We start from the raw sequence: 27,914 nt of genomic DNA, 5'->3' as shown, positions 1-27,914 counted from the left end.
AATAGCCCTCAAGTGAATGGAGCGGCAGAGGTATGTCTGTCCACTGCTCCATTCACTCTGCATTCTGAGCTCTGTACACCGCCACACTCAGAAGTCACAAGGACTGTGTATAGGCAATACATTTTGGAAAAAACCCTTTAATACGGACTATATGGAGAACGTGTCGGCTGTTTTGTTCTTTCTTTTTAGGCTTGTCTACAAGGGATGAGTTTAGTTTTCTCCATATCTGTCTTCATTATGTAGGATGTATTAGTTGTTTTCACCAAAGGCTTTGTACAGTATATAGGAGCCTTGGACACATGCTATATACCATGCACACTCTGGGCTCTTGCTGCAGGCCGTGCACCATGGTTTCTATTTGTGGGTGGAGGTCCTAAAAGTGACTACACCATTTTTTCATGTCTAAATGAAAGTTTCACATATATTTTAGAACTAAACATTGTAAGACTAGTCTCCAAAATGAAGCAGACACGCTATGATTTTGGTGAGATTGGTGGGTCCATCTAATGTGTGTGGTGGTCTCCTCACCCTCCCGTAATAGATGATGTTGGGAAGAGAAGGATTGGCTTGTTGGTTTTGTAAGGTGTATATATAAGCATATTCCTTTTTTTATAGGATGGTTTAATTCAGCAATGTGGGGAGACCATGAAAGAGACCATCAGTGTTCAGACAGTCTGCAGCTATTCCACGGCAGCTGGTGTCTACGGGTTAGACTCTGTGAAGAAAAAGTAAGTTTATTATTTATTTATTACATATACATTGATCCCAGTGATCTATGGGAAACTTAGCAGTAAGTGGTCAATTTCCGTGCAGTGCCACCACAGGGGAGATAAAGTATTACACAGTGTCTAGTAAGGTTAGTCATTTGCATCTGCCGATTGTAGATTAATAATGCTGGTCAAGAGATAAGGAGACAGGACAGAGGGTCTCCAATCTTCATTAACACTGAATTCTCTATGGTATATAAAACTGGTCAGATCTTATAAGTTCAGATCCCTACCAGATGAGGTCATAGGATCTCTCTGGTCCTGATGGGCATGGTTGCAGGGTTGTTACTCTTACCTAAGTGCAGCTAACCTTTCCCTCTGATAAAGTGCAGGGATACACATATGGCTCTCTGTGATTTCAAGTCCAAGAACAAAAAAAAGCAGATCCGGTACTGTGTAAAATTACTTTTCTACAATGAGCAATACACCATCAGCAAACTTTCAACTTGTTATCTACGTGTTTCGAGCCCATACACCCTGTCACAGATCGGCAGGGTGTCTGGAGAATATTGTGCTTGTTGATCTCGGAGGATTATCTTCTGTGCCCTGCAAGTAGTAAACACTCATCTACACAGACCACAGTGGAGAGTAGTACAGTCCTTCGTATTGTACTGTGTGTCTGTATTACAACAGTTTTTACAGATTGTAATACGGAACCTAATGTTAATCTTTAAATATTACACAGTCCGATCGGCGCTTGTTTACTAAGCCTATTACACTGCTCCATAATCGTGCTGCAAGGGCTCTGTGTGTGTGTCTCTCTCTCCCTCTCTCGATAGATAGATATATATATAGATATATATGTGTCATTAGCAGTGTCTGTGGCTTCTCACCACAGCTGTTGCTGCCACTTCTGAAGCGGTCTATGAAGAGACAGGCCGCTCAGGCCAATCACCATCTGAGACGGGACAGCGCTGAGAGTGATTGGCTGAGAGGCGGGACACGCTTCAGAGACCGCTTTAAAAGTGGCAGCAGCAGCTGTGGTGAGAAGCCATAAGGACACCAGGGAGCCTGGACAAGTGTATTTTCTATATCCTTTCATCAGCCGTCGGCCGTGCACCTCCTATTCAATGGATGTGTGGTCGGCGGCCAAGGATATTGACGAAACTTGATGAAAAGCGTTAGCCGATCGGCTCCTAGTTTTATAAAATGTTTGCGTTGGGAAATAACCATGCAATACTTGTGATGTATTGATGCTATTTTATCCCTATATTCTAGACATACAGTATAATCATACCCTATGTTCACACACTGTATTTTAAGGCTTAGGGTGCCTTCACACCTACCGGATCCACAGCGGATCTCACTTCTGCGGATTCGAAGCGAGAACCGCTGCGGATCCGGTACCATTCACCCCTATGATATCACATATTCGCAGCGGGATTAACATCCCGCTGTGAATATGTGCTTTCACCCCTCGCTGTCCGCAGCCCCGACGCCGCATCCCCCATCCCCGGCCGCATCCAGCAGCCCGCATCCCCTATCCCCGGCCGCATCCTGCAGCCCGCCGCTGAGAGCATAAAGTACCTGCTCGGCGGCGCGGCTGCAGTGAGGCTCCCGGCTCCGGTCCAGCGGGACCGGAGTCGGGAGCCTCACTGCAGCCGCGCCACCGAGCAGGTACTTTATGCTCTCAGCGGCGGGCTGCAGGATGCGGCCGGGGATAGGGGATGCAGGCTGCTGGATGCGGCCGAGGATGGGCTAATGCGGCGGCGGACATCGAGGGGTTAAAGCACATATTCACAGCAGGATGTTAATCCTGCTGCGAATATGTGCTATCATAGGGGTGAATGGTACCGGATCCACAGCGGTTCTCGCTTCGAATCCGCAGAAGTGAGATCCGCTGTGGATCCGGTAGGTGTGAAGGCACCCTTAAGTACCTTTTTTGTTTTCCTTTTTTTGAAGGTTTTTATACATCATTAGCGCTTTTTTCATTATACTTTACACATTCTACATGTGCTTTATGCAGATCAGTTATTTACCCACAGTTAAGCAGTCTTTTGAACAATAAATGAAGTGATAAGAATGTGCCCTAAAATGCATCACAAAACCACTGGTTACAACTGGGTGCAAAGCTAACATTTTGAGGTGTAAAATGGGCTTTTTCATCAGTGAATATAGAAGGGAAGAGGGATGCTTCTTTCTAGGTAACAATCATGTTCTGAGTGTTTCTTCATCATCCGCACATTCTCTCCTGTGTGTAAACCACAGAATGCCTGCACAATGATTGACAGACAGGCGTGTGATGATTTAACTAGCTGGTAGAGCGGCTGAGTGATTATCTCCTCGTAATTCTGCTTTTTCTTCCATTGCACTTTGAGAGCAAGCAATGTCTGCAATTTTTTTTCTCACATTAAAAGCTGGGCATAGTGACTATGAGCCACGTGCTGCCATCTTTTCTGATAATCTCTTCCTTTCCCATTAGACAGCCTCGCTCATGTGCTGTGTGATTTCTTCCAGGTGCCTTGAATGGCTTCTAAATAACTTAATGACCCATCAAAGTGTGGATCTGTTCAAAGAGCTCAGGTAAGTGTAGGTGTGAGAAACCATTTTTTATAACTCTGAAATCTACCTTATTATATGGGCTGAGCTCGGCGATGCTTGGAAGCCCTATAGAGAATGAATGGAGATCTGGCTGCGTTTGCATTCCATTCATTTAGGGACTTTCTACCTCTGTTCTTAAAGTGTTACTGTCATTTGTAGCAACAAATCAGACATGTCAAGAGTTATTGATCGCACCAGGTGTCAGCCTTGTGGAGTGAGCAGCAGCACGTCTCTTTCTTAAACAAATCTGATTTGTTCATTTCATTACAATCTATGGAGCAAAGAAGTCGGATTTATTGACTGCTGGGGATAAGCGCGCTCCTCTTCAAGAGTGAGATCCGTTGTGACCAGTAGCTCTTGACATGTGGGAAGACGTACAATACCGGCATTAAGGCCCAGTTCGCACTGAACAAAAACGGAGGAATTCCGCAGCGGAATCCCGCCGTGCTGTGTCCTGCAGCATCTCTATGGGAGGGCGCGCGTCTCCTCTGCCGCCATTGTAAATTATTTGAGCAGAGAGGGGAGGAAGCGAAGCTGCATGCGCCCTGCCATAGAGAAACAGCGGGATTCCGCAGCGGAGAGACATTTTTGCTCAGTGTGAACTGGGCATAATGCTTTAAGGTATCCATACATGTTCACTAAGAGTCGGCCAAACAGTCAGTCAGACAGAAGTTATCTCTCTTGGTTTTCAGATACACAGAAACATTCATGTGTTCCCTATGAGGGGAAAAAAGCCACAGCCAGACTGCTCTGGCGGCGGCTTTTCCCTCCCAGAAAAATGGGGTCAGGTGTTGAAAATCCATTACACATGGCCTTTAATCTCCACTAAAATCTTCTGGTGTCCCCCAAACACCTTCCGCTCGGTGGGTTTGGGCGACTTGCTTATAGGTGTATAGACATTGGCTGAGCGGGTTGTCACCCTCACCTATCATGGAGACAGGACAGCACCACAGCCAGTGATTGGTTGAGCGGGCTGTCACCCTCACATGAGTCTCGGAAGTGAAGGCGGCTGCAATCAGGGAACAGCAGAGAGCCATAGGAGGACAACAAGGGAGGGCAGAGGGATAAGAATAGGCTGTTTTGCTTTCTATAGAACAGCATCAGTATATAAAAATTGTCTAATGCTGGACAACCCCTTTAAAGTCAATATAAATTTCAACCACCATTCCCTGCTTCTTTGTTTTAGACTCCTGACAGCCGTAAATTGTAGCCATTCTAGCTTCCGTAGGGTTTATTACCTATCATGTAAAGCCTTGGAAGGATTGACTGCTTGGTTATACAGTAGTACTTTGCTTGCTGCCCTCACTGTACTACGGTACTATTATTATTAATAGTGGGCCACTGTAAAGTGCCCTTTAATCATTTATTTTATGTAACTTATGTGAAAGCACAAAGTACTTTGTCCATAACTACAGCAGGCAGTGACTTCCAGGAGTAATATTATCAGGAAATAGTAAATGCTTTGTGACTCGTATGAATTATTGAATCCTGAAGCTTTTAGCACTGACGTCACTATTGCTGTCAGCTCCTGGGGTGCGTGTCTTTTTGTATAGTTTGCTTCAATGAAAGAGACCAATCTTTTATTGCTATGGCAGCATGATTGACAATTGTGACTATAAGCACAATGCCTGCACACTGTATTATCAGATGGTTTTGTTCTTAGACCTTCCACATAATGTAATGCAGGGTGTGCAGCATATTATAAAGTCCCCAACTCCTTATGACCCATTGAAATAAAAGTATTTGTCTCTCCTTTTAAAGGGGTATTCCCGCCTGAGCTTGTTATCCCAATGTATACGATAGGGCATAACAAGCTGTTTGATGGCAGTCTGACCGCCCAGGACCCTCAAAACACAGCAATCACTGAGCTCATGGAGATCAGTGAAAAACTAAATCAACAAGTGCTCACTCAAGAGTCTCCATTGATACATTGCCCCCTACAGATTTAAATATGCCAAAAAAGGGGTCAGTGGAGCCTCGGTTGAGAGTTTCAACACACGGGAATAGCCAGATATCACTAGCCTGTTGCCAAGTGGTGCCTTCAGATGGAGAGATCACCAAACCACCCTAATACATATCCCCTTATGTCCCATTCTGTTGCGAGTATTGGAGCATAAATAGGGAAACACCAGGGTGGCCCCTTTTGCATTAAAGTCTAACTCTGTTGCGAGTATTGCGACATTACAAGGGTTACCAAGGCAGGCATCCATCCACAGACTGCTGTTTCTGGATATTTGCCCCTCATCAGCGTGGAGCAGGATTCTGGCTAGCACGGGCAATGAAAAATAGACCAACAAAACACAACAATCACTGAACTCAGGGAGATCAGTGACAAAAATCAATTACTTAAGAGTCTCCATTGATACACTGCCCCTACAAATTTAAATATGCAAAAAAACATGGGATTAGCCAGATATCCTAGCCTGTATCCAAGGGGTGCCTACAGATGGGGAAATCACTAAACCACCCTGATAGGTAGTGGCACACCATTCATTTTCTATGGGGCTGCTGAAGCTTCTGAGATTAGTGCTGATACATAAGAGAAACACATCCAGTGATGATAGCTATTGGAAACAGTCAACAAGCTGGCGAACCACACATCCATGTAGGTCTGCTCAGCATCTGTAATTCATCATGCAGTGATTGGTGTAAAGTCTGCAGAGATGCAAGTATTGGGCCAGCAAGGAATCCTTGGAGAATATTGGCTTCAGATATGAATACTGCACCATAGAATATGCTTTTAAGTCCAGAGAGCCCCATTTATACAGCTCTTAGATGACTTGTACTATCCGTATACATTATTTTGTACTCTGTTTGATTTACTTTTGTTGATTTGTGTGTTTGCAGCATCAATATGATGAAACAGCTCATCTGTTCTCCAGATCTGCTTGTAATGCAGGTAGAGATGGATGTGTACACGGCTTTAAAAAAGGTAAGAGAAGCAACAGAGAGAGAGAGAGGGGCAGATCCCAGCAAGGTGTTCATAGCTCATTATATGTATTTTATATAATTTTATTTCTGGAACTTAGAACTTTGCATTCTAAATGGCCACAGGGGATAGAACAGTGCTATACACTCACCCATCCCGCTCCACTGCAAATGCTGGTTCCCCGGCCTTCTGCTGTCATCTTCTTCTAAAGTTCTGACAACATGCTGCACAGATTTCCTGTTTGCACATTCTCAGTCTAATAATCACACTACGGACCCTTACATTTGAATGTCTGTTTATACGGCCATGTGTATTACAGTGCCGTGAAAAAAAAATAAAAAATTGACAGGTCTTAGTATGAACTCACAGTTGCAGCACAGATCACTATGGAGCCACGTCTACAGACACCACTACGGATGCGAAACGGTCTTGCTTTACTTGATATATAATGTGTTAACACTGTATTGATCATCTGAATATTTTATTTATCTGTGCTTAATTCCCTTAGAGGAGCTATATATCTATGAAACCATTAATAAAGTGATGCATAGCCTCATTTACTATACCTCTATAGTAAATGTAGATCGAATATTATCAGTGATTGGATTGGACTAAGGTGATTAGAATTCTTGCCCCAGGATATCTCTTTACATAACATAGCCAAAAGCTGGTATAACGCTAGGGTGTGAATTTTGTCATACATTTATATATTTTTTAATTTCCTTTACCCCAGCCTATCCACAGGGTAATAGGGTAATAAGTATTGGGCTGATTATTGAGCATCTATTTTAATTAGCCTGGCAAAAAAAAATCTAATCAACTGGTGTCAGAAAGTTTATATAGATTTGTATTTTACTTTTAATTTAAAAATCTCAAGTCTTCCAGTACTTAACAGCTGCTGTATGTCCTGCAGGAAGTGGTGTATTCTTTCTAGTCTGACACAGTGCTAATTGCCTGTCACAGGAACTGTCCAGGGCAGGAGAGGTTTGCTATGGGGATTTGCTGCTGCTCTGGACAGTTCCTAACACGGATAGAGGTGGCAGCAGAGAACACTGTCAGACTGGAAATAAAACACCACTTTCTGCAGCTAATAAGTACTGGAGGTTTTGAGCTTTGTAAATAGAAATAAATGACAAATCTGTATAACTTTGTGACACCAGTTGATATGAAAGAAAAAAAGTTTTGCGGAAGTACCCCTTTAACCAGATAACCGCTTTAATTCTTGGGATGCTGATACCCAGCTCACCTCGTGTTACTCGGGTTACTTAGTGCCCACATTACAGTAAGAAAAAAGTCAGAAGCAGTTGGCTGTGTTTCTTGGGTAGCGGTGGTGCGGGTGTACTGTAGCCTACTATTCACTTCACTATGAGCTGAGGCTGCAGTACCCTGGTGCCACCACTGCGCAAGGAATGGAGCCATCTGGATCTCGTTTCATTCTCACTGTCTCCAGGCACTAAACAGCTGATTGACAGGTGTCACAACCCAACGATCAGCCTGTGCTGTGGATTGGCTATCAATTGTTTTATCTTGGAGAACCTTTTTAAGGCTTGTTCTAAGCAGTGGGTATACTATAACAAAGTCACATGATTGTTGACCAATTTACTTTGCCTTTATTCTTCCCCAGTGGATGTTCCTGCAACTTGTGCCTTCCTGGAACGGGTCCTTAAAACAGCTCCTAACTGAGGCCGATGCCTGGTTCTCCAAACGCAGGAAAGGTTAGTAAAAATATGTCCATTCAGGCTAGGCTTCCACCACATCATCTACAAGTAACATCACAGTAATACTGCAGATTACCATGACCTTGGCATCTGTATTCTGTAAAGCTGTTTGGTATGGTAATGGCTGCATTTATCCTTGTACTGTAAACTTATATTTAGTCGTTTGATTGTAATAGAATCTTTCGGCTGGTTAGCAAAAAAATTACGAGGGAAAAGTCTATGCGGACTACAACAACAAGTCTTCCATATGAATGCAAGATGATTTCAATCAACCAAGAAGGTCCTGCTATAGGTATCTATGGTTGAGGCATGCATTAGTGTGTTCTATCCAGGGACCTTAAGGTTACATTGCCGCACTGTATACTTCCCTCCTGGGTACAGAGCTTACGTCAACTCAAGTTTTAATAAAAAAGGATGGAAACTGCAGATCCAAAGCCTTCTAGGCAATGACTGACTACATCTTAAAGGGATGATGCAATTGTATATTTTTATATCGCCTGTCAAACTGCATGGAATGAGTAGCATGATAATTGTTGTTGTTGTTGTTTTTTTTTTTTTTTTTTTTTTTTTTTTTTTATAAATATTCTTACTTATTGTGGTCCAAACATTTTTTCCATGTTTTTACAAATAGATTTTCTAACTTTTGTACTCTACAGTTGGCCGTGTGAGCTCTGTTTTCTTCCCATACATGTACACAGCCAATATGATTCTCTTTTGCAGACTGCCTTGTATCTGCTCTACTTTCTTTCCCCAGCCTGTGTAATTCTTTAAAGGGGTTGTCCAGACATGGCCCTTTCTTCCAGAAACATCACTGCTCATGTCCTCAGTTTGGGTGTGGTTTTTGCAGCTCCATTCCATTAAAGTGAATGGAGCTGAATTGTAATACCACACATAGGACGCTGCGAGCAGCACCATTTGGCACTCGGGCCATATTTAGGACATCAGCTTGTCATGCCGGATTATATTTGTCTAACCCACCTATTACCCTATTGTAGCACATGATTGAGGAGAGCCATGACTAAGGACCTTGTAGGTCGAAGTTTTTTTTTAATTGGTAATACCACACACAACCTGAAGACAGGGGGTGGTTTTTCCAAGAAGATAGCTGTGTTTTTCCTAAGCCTGAATAATCCCTTTAAGATGGCGTGTAATGCACTCGCCTTCCCTTTTGTTATTTTGATTACTGACAGAGCAGGAAGTCTTTCTGACTGATCGTTCCTCTAGGTAGCAGCTAAATGGTAGAAAATATTTAATGAAGATTTATAAGAAAGAAGTCTATTGAGCCAGGTATAGATCATTGTTGTGAGATTTTTCTGTCACCCTGGCAATGTTTTATCTCATGTTGTCTGTGTTCTTTAGAGTTAGAAGATACTGGCATCACTTTTCTAGAAACTGAGCGGGGCTGCTCATTCGTGCCGGTCTTCAAGCACCTGCGTATGCAATACATCATCAGTGACTTGGCGTCAGCAAGGATTATTGAGCGCGATGCTCTCATACCCTCAGGTAATAACAAGAAAAAGCCTTCAGCTTACAACACAAATTTACTGGAGTTGCAGCAGGTGACAATAAAATGTTACCTATTTACACCATGATATGTGGCTTCTTAACTCGCCTTGGCTTAGTACAGGCCATTACACCCTCATCTACCAAGGTTACTTGGCATTGCTGTGAAATGATTTGCGTTATATTGACACAGCTCTGTATACTGTGCGCATCTATGGATAGTTTGCAGCAATCCAGGCCTCATTTATAGATTTATACAGCGTCTCAGGATTTATGATTCTGTCACCCAGTGGAGAGCTGAATTCTATAGAGAACAAGTCACGTGGAAGGGTTAATACGCAGCACACAGAGTATATGTAGTCACTGATAAGCCCATATTCATGGTGATTTATATTTTTGAGTTGTATTTTTTTTTATTACATCCAAATGTTTGTTTCTCAGTGTAAAGCGGGTTTCAAAATAAGGGATATATTTTTTTTTTCTCAAAAAGTAGTTTTAATTAAAGGGAAACTGTAAGCAGGTTAAACAAATCTAAGCGGCTGATATATTCAAGGGGTGCGCTAAAATTCAAGGGGTGAATCAGTGCTTTAGGGGCTGTAGTCCCGTCCCCAGTGCACTAAACTGCCTTACTAGTCTTAGGATTGAACTACAGACTGCACGGAAACTGTGCTGAGGCTGAAGGTAGGAGACATACTGTACCTTTAACCTCAGCACCCCTTTTTGTAACACAGAAACATTAAAAAATACATTCCATGTTTCCATCTAGCTTAGTAAATCATCCTGCAGTGTTGATTCAGGCATAAAAACAACTATGTGGTACGTATGGATATAGAACGTTTACGTCCTAAGGGAGGATTGAGGAAAAGTATGACCTTTATGCATTTTGTTGTTCATATTAAAATCTTAAAGGGGTCCTCAGGGGAAAAATAAATCACAATTCACATGCACACAATGGAGTGTACAGCCGGAGGTGCACGCTCCATTGTGTGAACTGACATGCTCTGTGCAGCTGCTATTCACTTAATAGCGGCGGCACAAAACTGACATGTCAGTTTTTCGTGCGGTCGGTTAAAGTCCCGGCCGGAGCGTATACTATGGGTGAGATTTATCAAACATGGTGTAAAATGAAACATTTTTCATTTTCCAAAGAGTCTGTGAGGAATGAAAGGTGGAATCTTTACACCATGTTTGATAAATCTCCCCCTATGTGTATACACTCTGTCCGGGATTCCATTCATTACAATACAACATATGTTTTGTATAAATCACGGCTGTGACAACATACGTTGTGCGAACATGGCCTAATAATGTAACGTATAACAATGAAACATGTTATGGGCTGTTAAAGAGGATGTACCACCAGGTACATCCTCTTAAATTTAAAACACCAATAGAATGGCGCCGTCATGGGTAAGCCGGAACCGCGGTCCATTTTTCGGGCCGTGCTGAAGCACTGGAGGTCTGCCGGCCCACCCCCAGTGTAAGGGAATTCCCTCCCCTCTATGACGCGGCTCCATTGATTCTAGTGGTACAGCCTCTTTAAGTACTTGAAGTTTTTAATGTATTTTGTAATCTATTCAGGTAGCGTTATCTATTGTACTAAGAGCCCTATTACACGGAAGGATTATTGTGCAAAAAATTGTTACATTGTTTGAATTTAATCGATACTCTTTCCATGTGTATGCGGGCAACAATCAAACAACTAACAAATTTGTTTGTGTGTCATTGATTGGTATTTTTGAGTTGACGATAAAACACTTTTGGTGTGTGCGCACATTATCTGTTCGTTATTTTGATCATTTGAACACTAAAGCACACTAATGATCCTAACAACGATCAGTGAACGGTCATAGTAAACTATTTCATGTAGTTTACAAAAGTGCTTGTTAGCAATTGTTTATCGTTTTCAAGTTCTTACTTATGATAACTATATGAATAAAAGTTATGCTTTAAAGCAGGGTGGAATAACGTGGCTCTATACAGAATGAGTCATCAGGGCTTTTACGTAGCTTAAGGAGCAGTGAAGCCATCATATTGCCTATGCACATCAAGTGACACCAGCATAACCTTACTCCAGGGAACACTGATGGAGCATTGCTTTATAAGAGAGTCTTGCAGTCTGATGGACCTTGCACATCCATGAAGCGCTGACATGTCATGCCACTTTCTCTTAACAAAGGCCACTTCAGCGGAATGGGATAGCCAGAGTGGATTTTCCATCAATAAAAATTAATCCTACAGGATTAGAGAAGCAATTCCCATAGAGATGGGGCTTGTGTGAAGTTACTAGGGTGATGTATGTATGTATGTATGTGTATGTGTGTGTGTGTGTGTGTGTGTGTGTGTGTGTGTGTGTGTGTGTGTGTGTGTATATATATATATATATATATGTGCCAGGTACCCAGGGTATACGCACCCACAATGTACTGAGTACTCTGTCATTTGGGATCTATAGAAATGCGTGGGTCCTGCAGCTCATTTCTATTAAAGTGAATGGAGGTGAATTAAAATACCATGCTCAACCTGAGGACAGGGGTGGCACTGTTTTTGCAAGAAAATGGTTCTGTTTTTTTCAAATCCTAGATTATACAGTATTTTGTGTTTGTGACTGATACATTAGATCTCAAGGGGATCACGGGTCACAGAAGATCTGCCCTTTATTTGTTCACTGCTCCACTCACCCTAGATCTTGTTGAATCAAATACATCCAGACCATCTTTGACACCTGTTTTATTCTATTTTAGCTGATAATGTACTCCCTATCACTTCTACCGTTTGCTTATACAGCATGCATTTAATGTGTGAAAAATAGAATAAAAAAAATCAGTATGGAGCCTTCCTTTCCCGTACTGTGCAGAAGGTGCTAAATCAGGAAATTTCACTTCTATGTTAAGGATTTATTAGGTCCTGACGCTCGTCCTGACATTTTTGCTTTTAACCCTTCAATTGTTTTGTGGACTTTATGAAGATTCAGACTATGTGTGGCATAAAGGAACTAACCAGAGATCACCATATGGACTGGCAAAAAATAGAAGTGCTCCATAGGAAGAGCAGTAATAAAGCCTGCCGTCACACTGTCTTCCACTGTACACATGGCCTGTAAGTGTCCTCCTTATTTCTGCTCTTTTTTTTTTTTCCCTTATGTTTTCATCCTGAAACGAAATGATTTCTTGCTTATCAGTAGTTCTGGTAAAGGACCATAATATGTTATATTACAAAACAATACCTTTCTTCACTTTCTTCTCCTTTCCCTCTCCCTTTTCACTGATTATTTATATTATTATTATTCACTAATAAAAATCTGTATTCAAAAGTCTGTACAGCGAGAGATCGGGTTACAGTTGCAGCTCATAAAAGTCCATGGAGTGAAGATTGGGTAGGAGAAAGAAGTAGCTGCCAGTGGAAAGCTGAGGTAGATAGAAACAGATACGCTGCTGCTTCTCCTAAATCCTGGTGTTGGATTGGCAGCTTAGGCTGCTCTATAATGTTATTGGTGCTTCTGCTGCTTTTGAGGGTATTCTATAGAGACACAGGGGAGCAGTATCTCCTGTGCTGTCTGTATGCAGTGCAACATCATAACAGCAAACTTCTACCCACTGTGGATTACATATAGCTTGCATAGGGGAAAACTGGTAAATGCAAAATTGCATGATACGGGTCATGTTATGTAAGGAATCATTTCCTCCTTATGTAAACACACAATGGCTTCAACGTTAAAATAATATGAAATGGCGAATGTACATTCAGTTGTGCCAAGTCCACTGTGGATTTCAAGTTGTGGGAAACCTTGGGAACTTTCTATCTACTGACTTCAATGGGTTCGCCACAAATCTGTTATAGTGGTGGATTTGCCAAGTTTCTTTGAGGTCAATGGCTATCAACATACACAGAGGATTCCCGGCCAGTATGAAGTCCACAATGTATGCAGTATTTGCGAATTTACCAATAAATCTGCTTTGCTACTAGTCGCCAGTTTCCTGTTTCTTCTACATTTTTAATATAGTTTAATTTAGTTTAGTATAATTTAATTTAATTTATAATCTACATTTATATATATCATAATATGTTTTTCTGATTTGTGAAACCTTGGGAAGCTTCTTTGTTCGCTTCAGGGATTTTACAATTGACTCTGCAGACATACTCCTTTCTAGAGATTGCATAATTTAGGAAGTTTGCAGGGAGTAGTGTACAGAAAGGCAATACGACTACAATGTTAGGTTCCTTTAAAGGGGTTATCCAGCGAGTTTTTTTTTTCCTTACATATAAGCTTGTGTCAGAAAGTTATATAGATTGTAATTTTACTTCTTTTTAAAAAACTTTTTAAGTCTTCCAATACTTTTCAGCTGCTGTATGTTATGCAGGAAGTGGTGTATTTTTTCCAGTCTGACACAGTGCTCTCTGTTGCCACCTCTGTCCCTGTCAGGAACTGTCCAAAGAAGTAGCAAATCCCCAAAGAAACTTGCCTCCTTTGGACAGTTCCTGTTACAGACAGAGAGGTGGCAGCAGAGAGCACTATGTCAGACTGGAAAGAATACACCACTTCCTGCAGGACATACAGCATCTGATAAGTACTGCAAAGTTTGAGTTTTTATTTATTTATTTTTTAAAGAAGTAAATTACAACCTATATAACAATATGACACTAGTAGATTTGAGTTCCCCTCTAACACAGACTGAGGAGCAGTTATCAACCGTTTACTTTCCTTTTCCAATGACCGCGGTTTGTCAAACACAATTTGCACAAAGCACCGTACATTATTGCTGGCACAACAGCTGTTCACATGGGGAGATGCACTGCTGTCAGATTTTATAAAAAATGTGAACAAGGACAAAGAAGTATTGATATTTACCCCCACACAACAGTCTGGTACAAATGATAATTCATGCAGTGGTGCCCCGTGGAAAAGATGCTTAAAGGGAATGTGTCACCCCTATTATAGCCAGATAGTGATTTGTTCTTTTCTTCCTTTTTTTATTTTTTATAATTGTTTTCTATTGTCTGGCTGTAAATGTATTTACAATTACAGTATTATAGGGGCGGCTATACTGCTGGAGCCTTCTGCACAACATTTAGGAATATACTTTATATCAGCAACTTATAAATAGGAAACAATAAACTGGAGCTGACCCTACTGACTTCTGTAGGAGAGCTTTATTAGGCATGCTGTTTGACCAGTGGAGAGGTCATTGTACGGGAAGGAGAATGAATGTGATGATATGTGGGAGTATATCACTTTATGCCTTCGATCTGCTTTGTTTTCCTGTTCATAGAGTCGGGAATCAATAAATTGGCCGGGCGGACTTTATAATGCTCAGGGGTTATTAATAATTCTGTTTAGTAAGAATTGAAGCCATTCTGGTTTCTAAGTACCAGTAAGTATTGTTTGCGATGTATTCTGGAGAGATGATATGCTCTGGGCAGCTGTGCAGGTCTTACTCCTCTTGACCTATTCCTGTCCATTGTGATCCGGTATTCAAAGAAGAATCCGAAGCGCTCGTTTTTCATATGCAAAAAGTGTTGTGATGCGGTGACAGCTGTGTGTTGTGCTGTAACCTCTGCTGTATAATCTGTTTCTGTGCTGCGGAATTCCATATTATGGAAGGTAAACATTTGTGGTCTATGCACTGAGGGGCTGTTTCAGGTGATATTTGGGCAGATCACATCTGGCAACTGTTTATTTTGTGTTGAGGAAATATGATTTCCTGGTGCATGTGGGCTGGTGATGATGAGGTGGCAGAAGGATATCATTAAGTTTTTATTTTCTGTGTCTTGTAATTCAGTGTCTTCTTTACTAGTGTGGAGAGCGATCTCTCTATATCTATATCTCTCTCTTTTTCTTTCTCTCTCTCTCTCTCTCTCTATATATATATATATATATCTTTCTCTCTCTCTCTCTCTCTCTCTATATATATATATAGATAGATATATATATATATATATATATATATATATATCTATCTCTCTCTCTCTCTCTCTCTCTCTCTCTCTCTCTCTCTCTCTCTCTCTCTCTATATATATATATATATATATATATATATATATATAATATAACCCAGGAAGTCTCCCTCACCTTACAAATCATAGCAGATCCACTTCAGGCTGGGGCTTGCATAAGGGGACAGGACTGTGGGGGTAATCTCTCCATAGCTGTAACCCCTCTCTCCCTGGACAGAGAGTGCTGCATGTATGTGCCCTCATATACCCTTCTAATTCCTTTATGCTCCCTGCAGTCTCTGTCAGTCCTTGTGTTTCCCATCCTCTCCATTCCTGCTATAATCTGCCTGCACTCACACTCAGCTATACACACTGCTGCTATAATGTGCCTGCTCTTACACCCCCTTCCCCATTGCTGTCAGGTGACTACACAGTCCTCTGACAGCAGCCCTGCTTCTCTATTCTAGCTTGTTGTACTACACTACTGCATTATGGGGATCTGCAGTTCCATCCTGTATCTACAAACTGCTGCTGTTTATTTCAGGTTTATGCAGTTACTATTAATTATATTCCACATCCTGATTGCTATACTGTACAGTAACTTATAATATGACATATCCAGCTGTTTCTAAATGTTTGTTTCATTAGTTTTACATGTTGTTCAGAATAAAAAATGAATTTTGGAATGTGGAAACAATTGTCTACCTTTTTCAGTATTTTTTTTATTTTTATGGATAGGATAGGATAAAATGGAGACGGCAGAACCAGTCTTCACTGGCTTCTCTGTAATGAAGACGGGTTTGTCTGATAATGCACAGATAAGAAGTCAGGGGAAGAGGCTGGGAAATTGCTTTTGAGTACAGAAAGAGGATTTTTGCCTAATAAAACCTATTAAAGAGTTTCTTAAAATCACTTATACTACTGATTTCTGCAAAAAAAAAAAAAAAAGACAGTTACGCTTTAACCCTGCTTGACTATAAATCATACAGCTGTGTGCTAGTGTAAGATTTGGAAGTAGGGCTCAGTTTCCAGCTGAGTTTCGATGAAGCAAGAATACATGGGGATGGGGGAGCAAGGAGGTGTTACTCTGTCTGCACTGTGGATGTTTACTCACCCAGATATATATATTATAATCTTTTAGGTTTTGTTTGTTTATAATTTTTACCTGAATATCAATGAGACCATATGTTACTAGTAAAATCTTGGAAATTCCGAAGGGTTTTCGGGATCCGTAGACAATTGCGGTATACAGTATATTCACCTTGTGCTTGTTGTCTGCCTATAAGCCCGATATATCTCATACAGGGATCTATGGCATTAAAGACTGTACAGAGAAGAAAAACTAAACAGGAGGAACATTATTGTTGCTTACAATAGCAGGAAACATAAAATTTATGGTGGTCGAGTGCGAAGAGCCATGATAAAATGTGGCAATTTCCAGCAATGGTTAATGGCTGTAAGTAAAATGCCTGTTTCTCATTTCAGAATGGTTATCCTCAGTATACAAGCAGCAGTGGTTCACTATGCTCCGTGCTGAGCAGGATAATGACACTGGGTGAGTTATCTTGTTAGTGCTATATGCCGTGTTGTTCTTGTTGATGCTATACGCCTTTCATGAACATCTCATGAGCTATTGTTATACGTGAACTTCAAGGAGGAGGAAACAAGTCATTGAATTAAGTTATTCCAGCTGGTTGTTGAAGATTCACTAACTTAATCTCCTTTTGACTACGTTCACATGACGTCTTGCAGATGTCTGTATTACAGTGCATATAGGTGCTCAGTCCTTGCTGTATCTCTGTATGACTCTGGAAAACAATTGTTGCATACTGTGTCAGAGCATCTGCCATATTCATGGAGCATACGTGCCATCTACTGTTAATCCGAAAATAAGACCTATCTTCATTTTGCAGGCTTTTAGAAATGAGCTTCAAATATAAGCCCTACTCCAAAAATAAGCCCAAGTTGGTCAGCTGATCAGATCCCTAAAACGGTGCTGAACATCAGCCAATCAAGGCCAGATTTGTATGCTCCACCCCCACCTGCTCAACGCAAGCTGCAGGGGAGGCAGGAGGGGTAAGAAGATGCAGAATAGGGGACATTGAATATGGGGGCAAAGGGTATGTCGGCCAACTACAGAAGGGGGAAGGGAGGTATAATGTATGGGGACTGCCTGCAGAAGGGTGATGTATGGGATGGGAGGCCTTACTGTACGGGGGGAGGGATGCATGCAGTTTGGGGGAAGAAGTACAGCGGAGGGTGGGATGTACGCAGTATAGAGGCCTTACTGCAGAGAGGGGGTGTAAGCAATTTGGGGGAAGAACTACATTGGGGGAAGGGAAGTATTTAGTATGGAGGTTTAAAGTGTGACTGTTGTTTTAACTTTCAAAATCTAAATCAACAGTAGATGTGAAATAAAGCAAGTTTGCAATATACATTCATTATTTTTGTTGTTGTTATCATGCTGTAAAACAAATCTGAACTTACCAGAAATCCAGGTCCAGTCTCCTGAAGACAGATTTTCTGCTGGTTAAAAAAAACAGACTAAACCCAGGAATTCCTGCCAGTACAGAGAGTCACGGCTCAATGTGTCCATCAGTCACATGACTGCCTTCTCTCTGTGAGCGCTCAGATGGCCTGGGAAACACAGAACTTCTTGTTTTCAGACTGTTTCCTGTTTTTTTTAGAAAGAGAGTCAGAAAACAGGAAGTGCCGTGTTTTCCATGATAACTAAAAAATAATGAATGTAAATTCACTTTATATCACATCTACTGTTGATTTAGGTTTTGAAAGTTATAACCACAGTGACACTTAACCCCTTCGTGCTGCAGCTAGTTTGGGCCTTAATGACCAGGCTCATTTTTCAAAATCTGACCTGTCTCACTTTATGCGCTTATAGCTCAGTGATGCTTTAACGTATGCTAGCGATTCTGAGATTGTTTTTTCGTCACATATGGCACTTTATGTTAGTGGCAAAATTTGGTCACTACTTTGTGTGTTTTTTGTGAAAAACATCAAAATATCATGAAAAATTTAAAAAATTTACATTTTATGAACTTTGAAGTTCTCTGCTTCTAAAAAAAGAAAGTCGTAGCACATAAATTAGTTACTAAGTCACATTACCAATATGTCTTCTTTATTCTGGCATAATTTGGTAAACATATTTTACTTTTTTAGGGTGTTATGGGGCTTAGAAATTTATCAGCAAATTATCACATTTTCGTGAAACTGATTTTTTTAGGGACCAGTTCTTTTTTTAAATGGATTTAGAAGTCTGGTATCCTGAAAACCCCCATAAGTGACCCCATTTTGGAAACTACACACCTTAAAGAATTAATCTAGGGGTATAATGAGCATTTTAACCCTACAGGGGCTGGAGGAAAGTATTCACAATTAGGCAGTAAAAAAATGGAAAATTTAAATTTTCCAATAATATATACGTTTAGATTAAAGTTTCTCATTTTTAAAAGGAATATGAGACAAAAAGCACCCCAAAATTTGTAATGCAGGTTCTCTTGAGTACAACGGTACCCCATATGTGGGCGTAAACCACTGTATGGGCACACAGCAGGGCTCAGAAGGTAGGGAGCGCCAATTAGCTTTTCCAATGCAGATTTTGCTGAAGAAGTTTCTGAGCGCCAGGTGCGTTTGCAGAGCCCCTGTAGTGTCAGCAGAGAGAAAAAACCCCATAAGTCACCCCATTTTGGAAAGTGCACCCCTCAAAGAATTCATCTTGGTGTGAGGTGAGCATTTTGACCCCACAGGTATTACAGGAAAGTATTCAAAAGAAGACAGTAAAAATGAAAAACTCGAATTCTTCCAATAATATGTTCCTTTAGTTTGAAATTTCTCAATTTCTCGAGGAACAGGAGAGAAATGCCACCCCAATATATGTAAAGCAGGTTCTCCTGAGTAGAACGGTACCCCATATGTGGGCATAAACCACTGCATGGGCACACAGCCGGGCTCAGAAGGGAAGGAGCGCCAATTAGCATTTTCAGTGCAGATTTTTCTGAAGAAGTTTCCGAGCGCCAGGTGCGTTTGCAGAGCCCCTGTAGTGTCAGCAGAATAGATTCCCCCCAAAAGTCACCCCATTTTGGAAAGTGCACCCCTCAAAGAATTCATCTTGGGGTGTGGTGACCATTTTGACCCCACAGGTATTAGAGGAAAGTATTCAAAATTGGCCAGTAAAAATGAAAAACTCGAATTTTTCCAATAATATGTTGGTTTAGTTTGAAATTTCTCAATTTGACGAGGAACAGGAGAGAAAACGTACCCCAAAATCTGTAACACAGGTTCTCCTGAGTACAACAGTACCCCATATGTGGGCATAAACCACTCAGAAGGGAAGGAGCGCCAATTTACAGGAGCAAAACCGCAGCTAGTAATGGTTATTAGAATAGCGCAGTTACTAAAATAAAATTAAAAAAATGAGATTACAGGTAATGTGGGGTGGTTACGGGCAACCAGGGGTGGTTATGGGCAACCTGAGGTGGTTACAGGTAATCTGGGGTGGTTATGGGCAACGTGTGGTGGTCACGGGCAACCTGCTGTGGTTACGGCAACGTGGGGTGGTTACAGGCAAAATGGGCTGGTTACAGGCAACGTGGGCTGGTTACGGGCAATCTGCTGTGCTTACAGACAATCTGGGATGGTTACGGGAAACGTGGGGTGGTTATGGGCAACCTGCAGTGCTTACAGACAATCTGGGGTGGATACGGGCAACGTAGGGTGGTTACGGGCAACCTGCAGTGCTTACAGACAATCTGGGGTGGTTACGGGCAACGTGGGGTGGTTATGGGCAACCTGCAGTGCTTACAGACAATCTGGGGTGGTTACGGGCAACGTGGGGTGGTTACGGGCAACCTGCAGTGCTTACTGACAATCTGGGGTGGTTACGGGCAACGTGGGGTGGTTACGGATAAACTGAAGTTCTTATAGGCAATCTGGGGTGGATACCTGTAATCTGGCATGGGCACCGCAATCTGGAGGGGGTCATTGGCAAGTTGGGGTGGTCAGAGGCGCCGTGGCGTGGTCAGAGGCGCCGTGGCGTGGTCAGAGGCGCCGTGGCGTGGTCGGAGGCGCCGTGGCGTGGTCGGAGGCGACGCGCGGTGGTCGGAGGCGACGCGCGGTGGTCGGAGGCGACGCGCGGTGGTCGGAGGCGACGCGCGGTGGTCGGAGGCGACGCGCGGTGGTCGGAGGCGACGCGCGGTGGTCGGAGGCGACGCGCGGTGGTCGGAGGCGACGCGCGGTGGTCGGAGGCGACGCGCGGTGGTCGGAGGCGACGCGCGGTGGTCGGAGGCGACGCGCGGTGGTCGGAGGCGACGCGCGGTGGTCGGAGGCGACGCGCGGTGGTCGGAGGCGACGCGCGGTGGTCGGAGGCGACGCGCGGTGGTCAGGTGCAATCTGGCATGATTACGGGGAACCTGGGGGGGGTTATGTGCAACCTGGAAGGGTTACAGACAATCTGGGATTGTTACTGATAAACTGAAGTGCTTATAGGTAATCTGGGGTGGGTACATGTAATTTGGGGTGGTTACGGGCAATCGGGAGGGGGTCACTGGCAATTTTGTGGTGGTTACGGCCAACGTGCGGTGGTTACGGGTAATCTGGGGGGGGGGGTTAGGGGTAATTTGGGAGTAAACTGCAATTATTACTATAATAAAAAGTGTGTGTTTTATTTTTTTGTATGTTTGTCACTTTTTGTACTTTACATATCCATTTCCACTGTATTACTATGATTACTGTGATATTTTCTATCTCAGTAATCATAGTTCAGTGACAGAGACCAAATTGGTCTCTGTCACTTTAAATTTTCAGAGTTGGCTGGTTGTGAAGCGCATGCGCACTTCATAATCAGCCAGGACGTTGAGGAGGAAGGAGCTCCAGGAGCAGGTGAGTATATGGGGAAGGGGGGGGGGGTGACTGGGGGACGGGGGTGACAGGGGGGGTGGGGGACGACTTGGGGGGTGGGGGGACATCACTTTTTATCCCCTGTCACCAATCATTCATGGTGACAGGGGATAAAAAGTGCCAGGAGCACATGGTACAAGCTATCAGCGGTATATACCGGGACCGGGACCCAACAGGGGGGTCCCCGATGACTGCCCCATGCTCTCCGCTACCTCCGGTGGCGGAGAGCATGGGGCTTTCATTCATTTGAACTTTTCCATCGCTGTGAACAGACATTAGTCGGTTCACAGCGATGGCGGCGGCCATCTTGGAAATGATGGCCGCCGGGGGAGGGGGGTTAGTGATCGCCCTACTAGGGGGGGCTGATCTGAGGTCTGGGGGACACTTATTTCATCTCCCCCCGCCGTAGATTCACGGCGGGGGGAGATGAAAGGCGGCGGCAGCACCGGTAATCTCCTTTACCGACGGCCGCCGCTATAATATATATATATATATATATATATATATATATATATATATATATATATATATATATATATATATATATTAACGGCGATCGTCGGTAAGCGGGGGGGGGGGGGGGCGGGGCGGACCCCACACACTGCCCCAACCCCTCAGCTACCTCCGGTAGCCGGGGGGATGGGGTGGGGGCCGTCCCGGCCCCGTAGCCTTATTCTCTGCCATCGCCGTAAAAAGCTGATGGCAGCAGAATAAGGACCCTTAGTGACCGCCGTAAAAAGCCGTATCGGCGGTCACTAAGGGGTTAAACTACAGAGGGGGTTGTATACAGTATGGGGGAACAAATACAGAGGGGGAGGGAAGTATACATTATAGAGGCCTTACTGCAGAGGGGGGTGTATAAAGTATGGGGGGAGGGAGGTATACAGGGAGGGCTCAGTTGCCCCTGGCAACCAATCAGATTCCACCTTTCATTTTTCAAAGAATCTGTGAGGAATGAAAGGTGGAATCTGATTGGTTGCTAGGGGCAACTGAGCCAGTTTAACTTTACACCATGTTCGATAAGTCTCCCCCAAAGTGTGTTTCTCTGAAATAAGCCCTAGCCCTTTTTCAGATAGAAAAAATATATATATTTTTGGAGAAACATGGTAGTACAGTAGAAATGCCTCTCTGTTTTCCTCTGTTGGGGCGATTCTTATTTTTGTCACAGACCGGATAATTTTTTTCATGGAACTTGGATTGTGTGAATGAAGCTGTATCATCATATTGCCAATCTCATCATTCCAAATATAATAATATAAAATCTGGGATACCATTCCACACTGCTTCCCTGGCTCGGCTTGATCATCCATTGTTCTACAGTGTAATAATGCGGGTTTGTAGAGCGACATTTATCAGCTGAGCTACAAAGAGAATCCTCACATCAGATCAATTCTGCTTTGCCAAACCAAAAAAAAAAACACATTTGATCTTTCAGTAATAGAAGCTTGTATCCTTTAGGCAAAGCTTTGTCCCTTTAAATAATTGAGAGGCCTGAACTACCCTGGCATTGTTAAATAGCAGCGTTGTAATGATGATACTGGTGCCTGGCTGCCAGCGCTGTCTGCCCCTTGCTATCTGCTCGGCTGCGTCTTGTCAACTTTACAAAGGTCCCTCAGTTCCAGCAGTGTGAGCGTGTTCATGGCTGTCCTGCGGGACAATCCGCTGTGCTAGAAATAGACAGTGTCGCCTTAGTTCACCTGTGAATAATCTCCAGTGCCAGGCTACTGGGACATGGCTTTTCTCGATGAGCTGTGGAAATGATAGATGCTTCTTGGAATAGCCATGTGACTATCCTGAAAGTCTGATGATTAAAGGACGAATGCGTCTCACAGAAACTTCTTTAGGTCGGTGTTATGTTGCCTACACATTTGCATAGATTAACCTTTACAGGCTGACCCAGACATTGATGCTTCTAAATGTCAACTCGGTTCAAGGGATTTTCCCCTCTTTATGGGCTAATTTAGACTTAAGATCAATTTTCCTCTCTTGTCTTGTTTTTTGTGCACATGACTAACCATCTCAGTCTCTTGGGTACGTCCAAATTAACTCTGCCTTGTTAATATATGGTCTACGTGTTGATAGAAATAGAATTTTCCAAAACCCCATTCACTTACATATTACATGGGAGAATTACTAAGAATGGCATCTTATTCATTTAAGCAGATCACTATATTTCTTACTATTAATGCCTGCTAGCAGGTGTAAGTTATAGTGGATTCAGACCCATGACAGGTGAGGCCCAGACAGGGTTGGGCGATTAGTCAAATTAATTCAGTTACTTCGCCCTTAACTTGAAAATAAATTAGATTTTTTTTTTTTCTTTTTTTTTTAAACCGCAAATTCGATTACAACAAAAAATGTGCAGGGAGAGCAGCCCCCAGCTTGAACACGGAATCTGACAGCCCTGAGTGGCATGCTGCTACTCCTGCGGGTCAGAGCGCCCCCTACTGGATCCAACACTGCCATGTCCGTGCACAGGGAATCCCCACTGCCCGCATGCTAGAGATCCAGAAGCAGCAGCCAGGCACTGAGGGGGCCCCCGGGCAGGAGAGGCCAAGAGAGCCATTACCAGAGAGCGGGTGAGGACCCAGCACAGCACCCCACTCCTCTCCCACCACACCTACCAATTGTTACTACTACTCTCACTGCAACTACTAATGCTCCTACTACTGCTGCTACTCCCACTACTACTATTTCCACTATTATTGCTACTACTACTCCCACTCTTGGTACTACTTCCTCCACTACTGCTAATCCCCTTATCTACTACAACACCCCTCATCTATTAAAAATAATAGGATAAATAATAAAAAATGTATTTTGAAATTGAGAATGATTTAAAATTAAATTGAGGTTTTATTTTTTGCCCATATTGCCCAGACATAGGCCTAGATCAACCAAACGTTGCTGTTTTTTTTTTGTTTTGTTTTTTTGCAAATCTCCAGGTTTGTGAGTAATTTTGCAACATGTGGCCGATCTGTACAAGACACAGATCTTACTAAGTTTACCCCTACGTGTTTTTATCCTGCACTTGCAGGGTCTGAGTACTACAGAGCTTAGACAGCCCTACAGTTCCTGACATAAACATTAGTGGCAGCAGAAGGGCCCGTGTCACTTAAGTTGTACTGACAAAAAAACTATACATTTATTTTAATGAAACTATATTACAACAATGTATAAATAAAAATAAAAAATAAAAATCTCTGGAGTATCCCTTTAACGATATACACACATATCGACCGCTAAATTTTGCTGGGATTGTCCGAGTTCTCAGTGTGAGTTTACGTGTTTTGAGCAAATTGCAGCAATAAGTACAATTTTGACCATAATGGGTGAACTCACTCATTACTTATAAGGGGTTAGGGTCATTGTTATAGGGGTGTGTTCACACTAAGTAAAAGCAGCAAAATTCCGCTTCTGGGCTCCCCATGTGGAATCCATCCTGCCTCAGTGTCTCTATGGGATGGCTTACGCGCCTCCGCTCCCGCCGCTTTCCACTCAAACAATAGCCATGTTCTATAGAGACACTGTGTGCCACTGAGGCAGGCGGGTGAGCTCCGCCGGGGAATTACACCGCTTTTACTTAGTGGGAAAGGGCCCTAGAAGAGGAGAAGCGTGTTTTTTTATTTTTTTTTTATTTTTTTTATTTTAAACGTCTGGAACAGTTCTTTAATAATAATATCCAGGGTCAGATTGTTTTTTTGTAATCTCTATTTTTTCAGATACCAACCCAATATACTGGCTTCATATATAGACAAGACCACGACATGTTGGTTGTTTTAGGGTATGTACACATGCAGCAGATTCTGCAACAACAAAAAAAAAATCAGTCGTATCCCTCTGACTGGGGTCATTTCAGCTGCAAATACATGGATTTGTTAAAGCCGCGTCCACAGTGTTGGGAGAATTGCAGACAAATCTGCCCTGTATATATATAAGCTAAAGCACCAGCAGCACAGATAGGATTAAGCCCAAGTCAATGTACCTGTCATTTTTGCTGCATGACATTTGCGTCGCACACTCGGTGAGTAACAAAAACCAATATTCCCATTATCTGCCGTAGACCTCAAGAAATCAATAAGGACGAGCTGGAGAACAACAGTATGAGATGCGGCAGGAGACTTGCAAAAGACGGTGATGTAAGAGCGTTAAATGGCCTCCTTATTCTTTCTCCAAATTACCTGCATTTATATGAAATGGCTTTTTCTTTTCTCACAATTCTGGTGGCAGATTTATTTTTTTTTCTTTTCACAGTTCTTTTAATGGATTAGTGACTAATAGGCGGTGCCCATTAACTAAAGGTGTCCTTTTTAGATAGGAAAATTAGATGTTTTAATCTCCCTCTTTGTAGGCCATGTGTATTGCAGCATGCCGTGTTTATCCAGGACCACATCTATTACATAAATTACAGCTAGTGTACTATACTAGTCACATGGAGTGCGGGCCTAGAAGCCATGCTCCATTTTCTGACCCCTATCAAGGTGGAGCTGGTTCCATGCTTGACATATGACAGATGCGGACATAGGCTTTATCAATGCATGGTCATAGCCTCACAAGTAGTTTTGATGTATTATATTAGAGTTGAGGGTACTGGGCTTAGAACCATTGACGTAGAGTATATAGACATATTGATTAACACAGGGAGAGAACAATTTACTTATGCAAACATTGGCCTTGGGACTAAAATCTGCTTTAGTGAAATACTCTGTCCTAGATATATGTAGTTTCATGTCACTTTCTTAAAGGGAACCAATCACTGGAAAAACGTGCCTCCAGCTAAAAATACAATGCACTATAGCCCCCAGCACGTTTTCCAACCATGTAAATAATTGCTATCAGCATTGCTTATATGGCCCGAAAACTATTTAAATTGTATGTAAATCCTACTTATGTAGACATATGGGTGGCCATACCTGCTAAGTAGTCACAGCTGGCGGGAAACATCCCGTGTAATCACATTTACAGACTAGATTTTCGGGCCATATAAGCAATGCTGATAGCAATTACCTATATGGTCAAACTGTGCTGGGGGCTATATTGCACTGTATTTTTACCTTTTTTCTAGTGATTTAGTTCCCTTTTAAAGGGCAGTTCTTGAGTGCTTAATAATATTAGACAATGTGGCCACCTTGCTCATGTATTGTAAAATGCTTTTTTAAATGTATGAGCTGTATGTGGACATGGCTGTAGAATGTTCCATCTTAAAAGGAGTTTAGTTTAAGGTTATGTGCACACTGAGGAAAAAACGCAAAGCACTTGCGGCGCATTCTGGGGCTCGTTCCCGCACTCTCCCGCTTCACTGTCCGCCTGTGCCATAGACTCCATTCTATGGTCAGGCAGATTCTGCCCTCCACCCAAAGACTGAACCCATCCATTCTTTGGGCGGAGGGCGGAATCTGCCCGACCATAGAAAGGAGTCTATGGCACAGGCGGAGAGTGCAAGGATGAGTGGCGGAATGTGCTGCAAGTCCTTTGTGTGTGTTCTTCAGTGTGCACATACCCTATGTAATAATTCTGCTAGGTACTTAAAGCCTCAACCTGTATCTTAAAATATACAGGAAGCCCTCAAAGCAGCCCTCTTGGAGGTATCTTTCCCTTCCAAAAGGTGGCGACAGAGAGTTGCTTTGCATATCCTTCAGTGGAGCAGGAATGGCTTACAAGTTTCCAAACACCTTTTACATAGAAAGATTACCCAGTTGGGCCTTATTCACACATCCGTACTTCTGTGAACAGAACATAGAAACCAGTACGTTCCAATGGCCCTGTTCACATGCATAGGTCCCTGAATTATGCATTTATTAATGAGGCCTTAGTCATCAGAAACAACCACTTGCTGGCTCTCAGTATACCCATGACCTTGTCTGGACATTCTGTGTAATATTACAAAGTGCCCGTTCTTACAAAGTGCTAAAGAAGAGCCTATGGAGCCTCATTTAGAAGTCTCGAAACACAGGGACTAGCCAGATATCCATCCAGGAAGGACCCAGGAGTGGCTCATGTAGGAAAACCACCATATTAAGTGGCTCTATAAGTTAATGTAATGACAAGGGAAAAACCAAGGCCAGGTAACCATTCACAGACAGCTGTTTCAGGGTGTTGCCCCTCATCAGTGTGGAGCAGGATTCTGGCTAGGTGGGAGCAATGCCTAGTAGAGCCATAAGAGAAACAGATTGCTGATCTCAGGGAGAACAGCCAAAGATAACACTGCAGGCTGCCGGTTAAAGCGCTCAATGCAGTGAAATCCTAGGTGCATTGCTCTCTGGAAAACATGAATATGCTAAAGAAGAGCTGGTGGAGCCTCATTTAAGAGTCGAAACACAGGACTAGCCAGATATCCCTCCGGGAAGGGCCCAGCCAAGGCATGGCTCCTGTAGGGAAACCACCAAAACCACCATATTAAGTCTGACTAGTCCTGTGTTTTGAGACTCTTCAATGAGGATCCACAGGCTCTTCTTTAGCATATTCATGTTTCCCAGGGAGCAAATGCACCTAGGATTTCACTGCATTGAGCGCTTTAACTAGCAGCCGGCAGTGTTATCGTTTGGCTGGTCTCCCTGAGATCAGCGATCTGTTTCTCTTATGGTTCTTACGTAGTGACTCTCCATTCTG

The 27,914-nt window shown here is 42.8% G+C and overlaps 1 protein-coding gene across 4 annotated transcripts in view; it reads left to right on the top strand.

Annotated features, from left to right (window-relative positions):
* The window catches only part of GMCL1 (germ cell-less 1, spermatogenesis associated), a 73,472-nt gene that overhangs the window by 34,756 nt on the left and 10,802 nt on the right, over positions 1 to 27,914 (top strand). For all 4 annotated transcript variants that reach the window (XM_069957109.1, XM_069957360.1, XM_069957280.1 and 1 more), the window contains 7 exons: positions 616 to 728; positions 3,225 to 3,290; positions 6,156 to 6,240; positions 7,862 to 7,952; positions 9,315 to 9,458; positions 16,878 to 16,947; positions 25,369 to 25,444. In XM_069957109.1, coding sequence (XP_069813210.1) covers positions 616 to 728; positions 3,225 to 3,290; positions 6,156 to 6,240; positions 7,862 to 7,952; positions 9,315 to 9,458; positions 16,878 to 16,947; positions 25,369 to 25,444 — 645 coding nt within the window. The remainder of the gene's footprint in view (positions 1 to 615; positions 729 to 3,224; positions 3,291 to 6,155; positions 6,241 to 7,861; positions 7,953 to 9,314; positions 9,459 to 16,877; positions 16,948 to 25,368; positions 25,445 to 27,914) is intronic.

The sequence above is a fragment of the Dendropsophus ebraccatus genome, chromosome 1 (genome assembly GCF_027789765.1).
Source record: "Dendropsophus ebraccatus isolate aDenEbr1 chromosome 1, aDenEbr1.pat, whole genome shotgun sequence".
NCBI lineage: Eukaryota > Metazoa > Chordata > Amphibia > Anura > Hylidae > Dendropsophus > Dendropsophus ebraccatus.
Note: the sequence above shows the minus strand (reverse complement) of the source record. Positions and strands in the feature narration are given on the sequence as shown.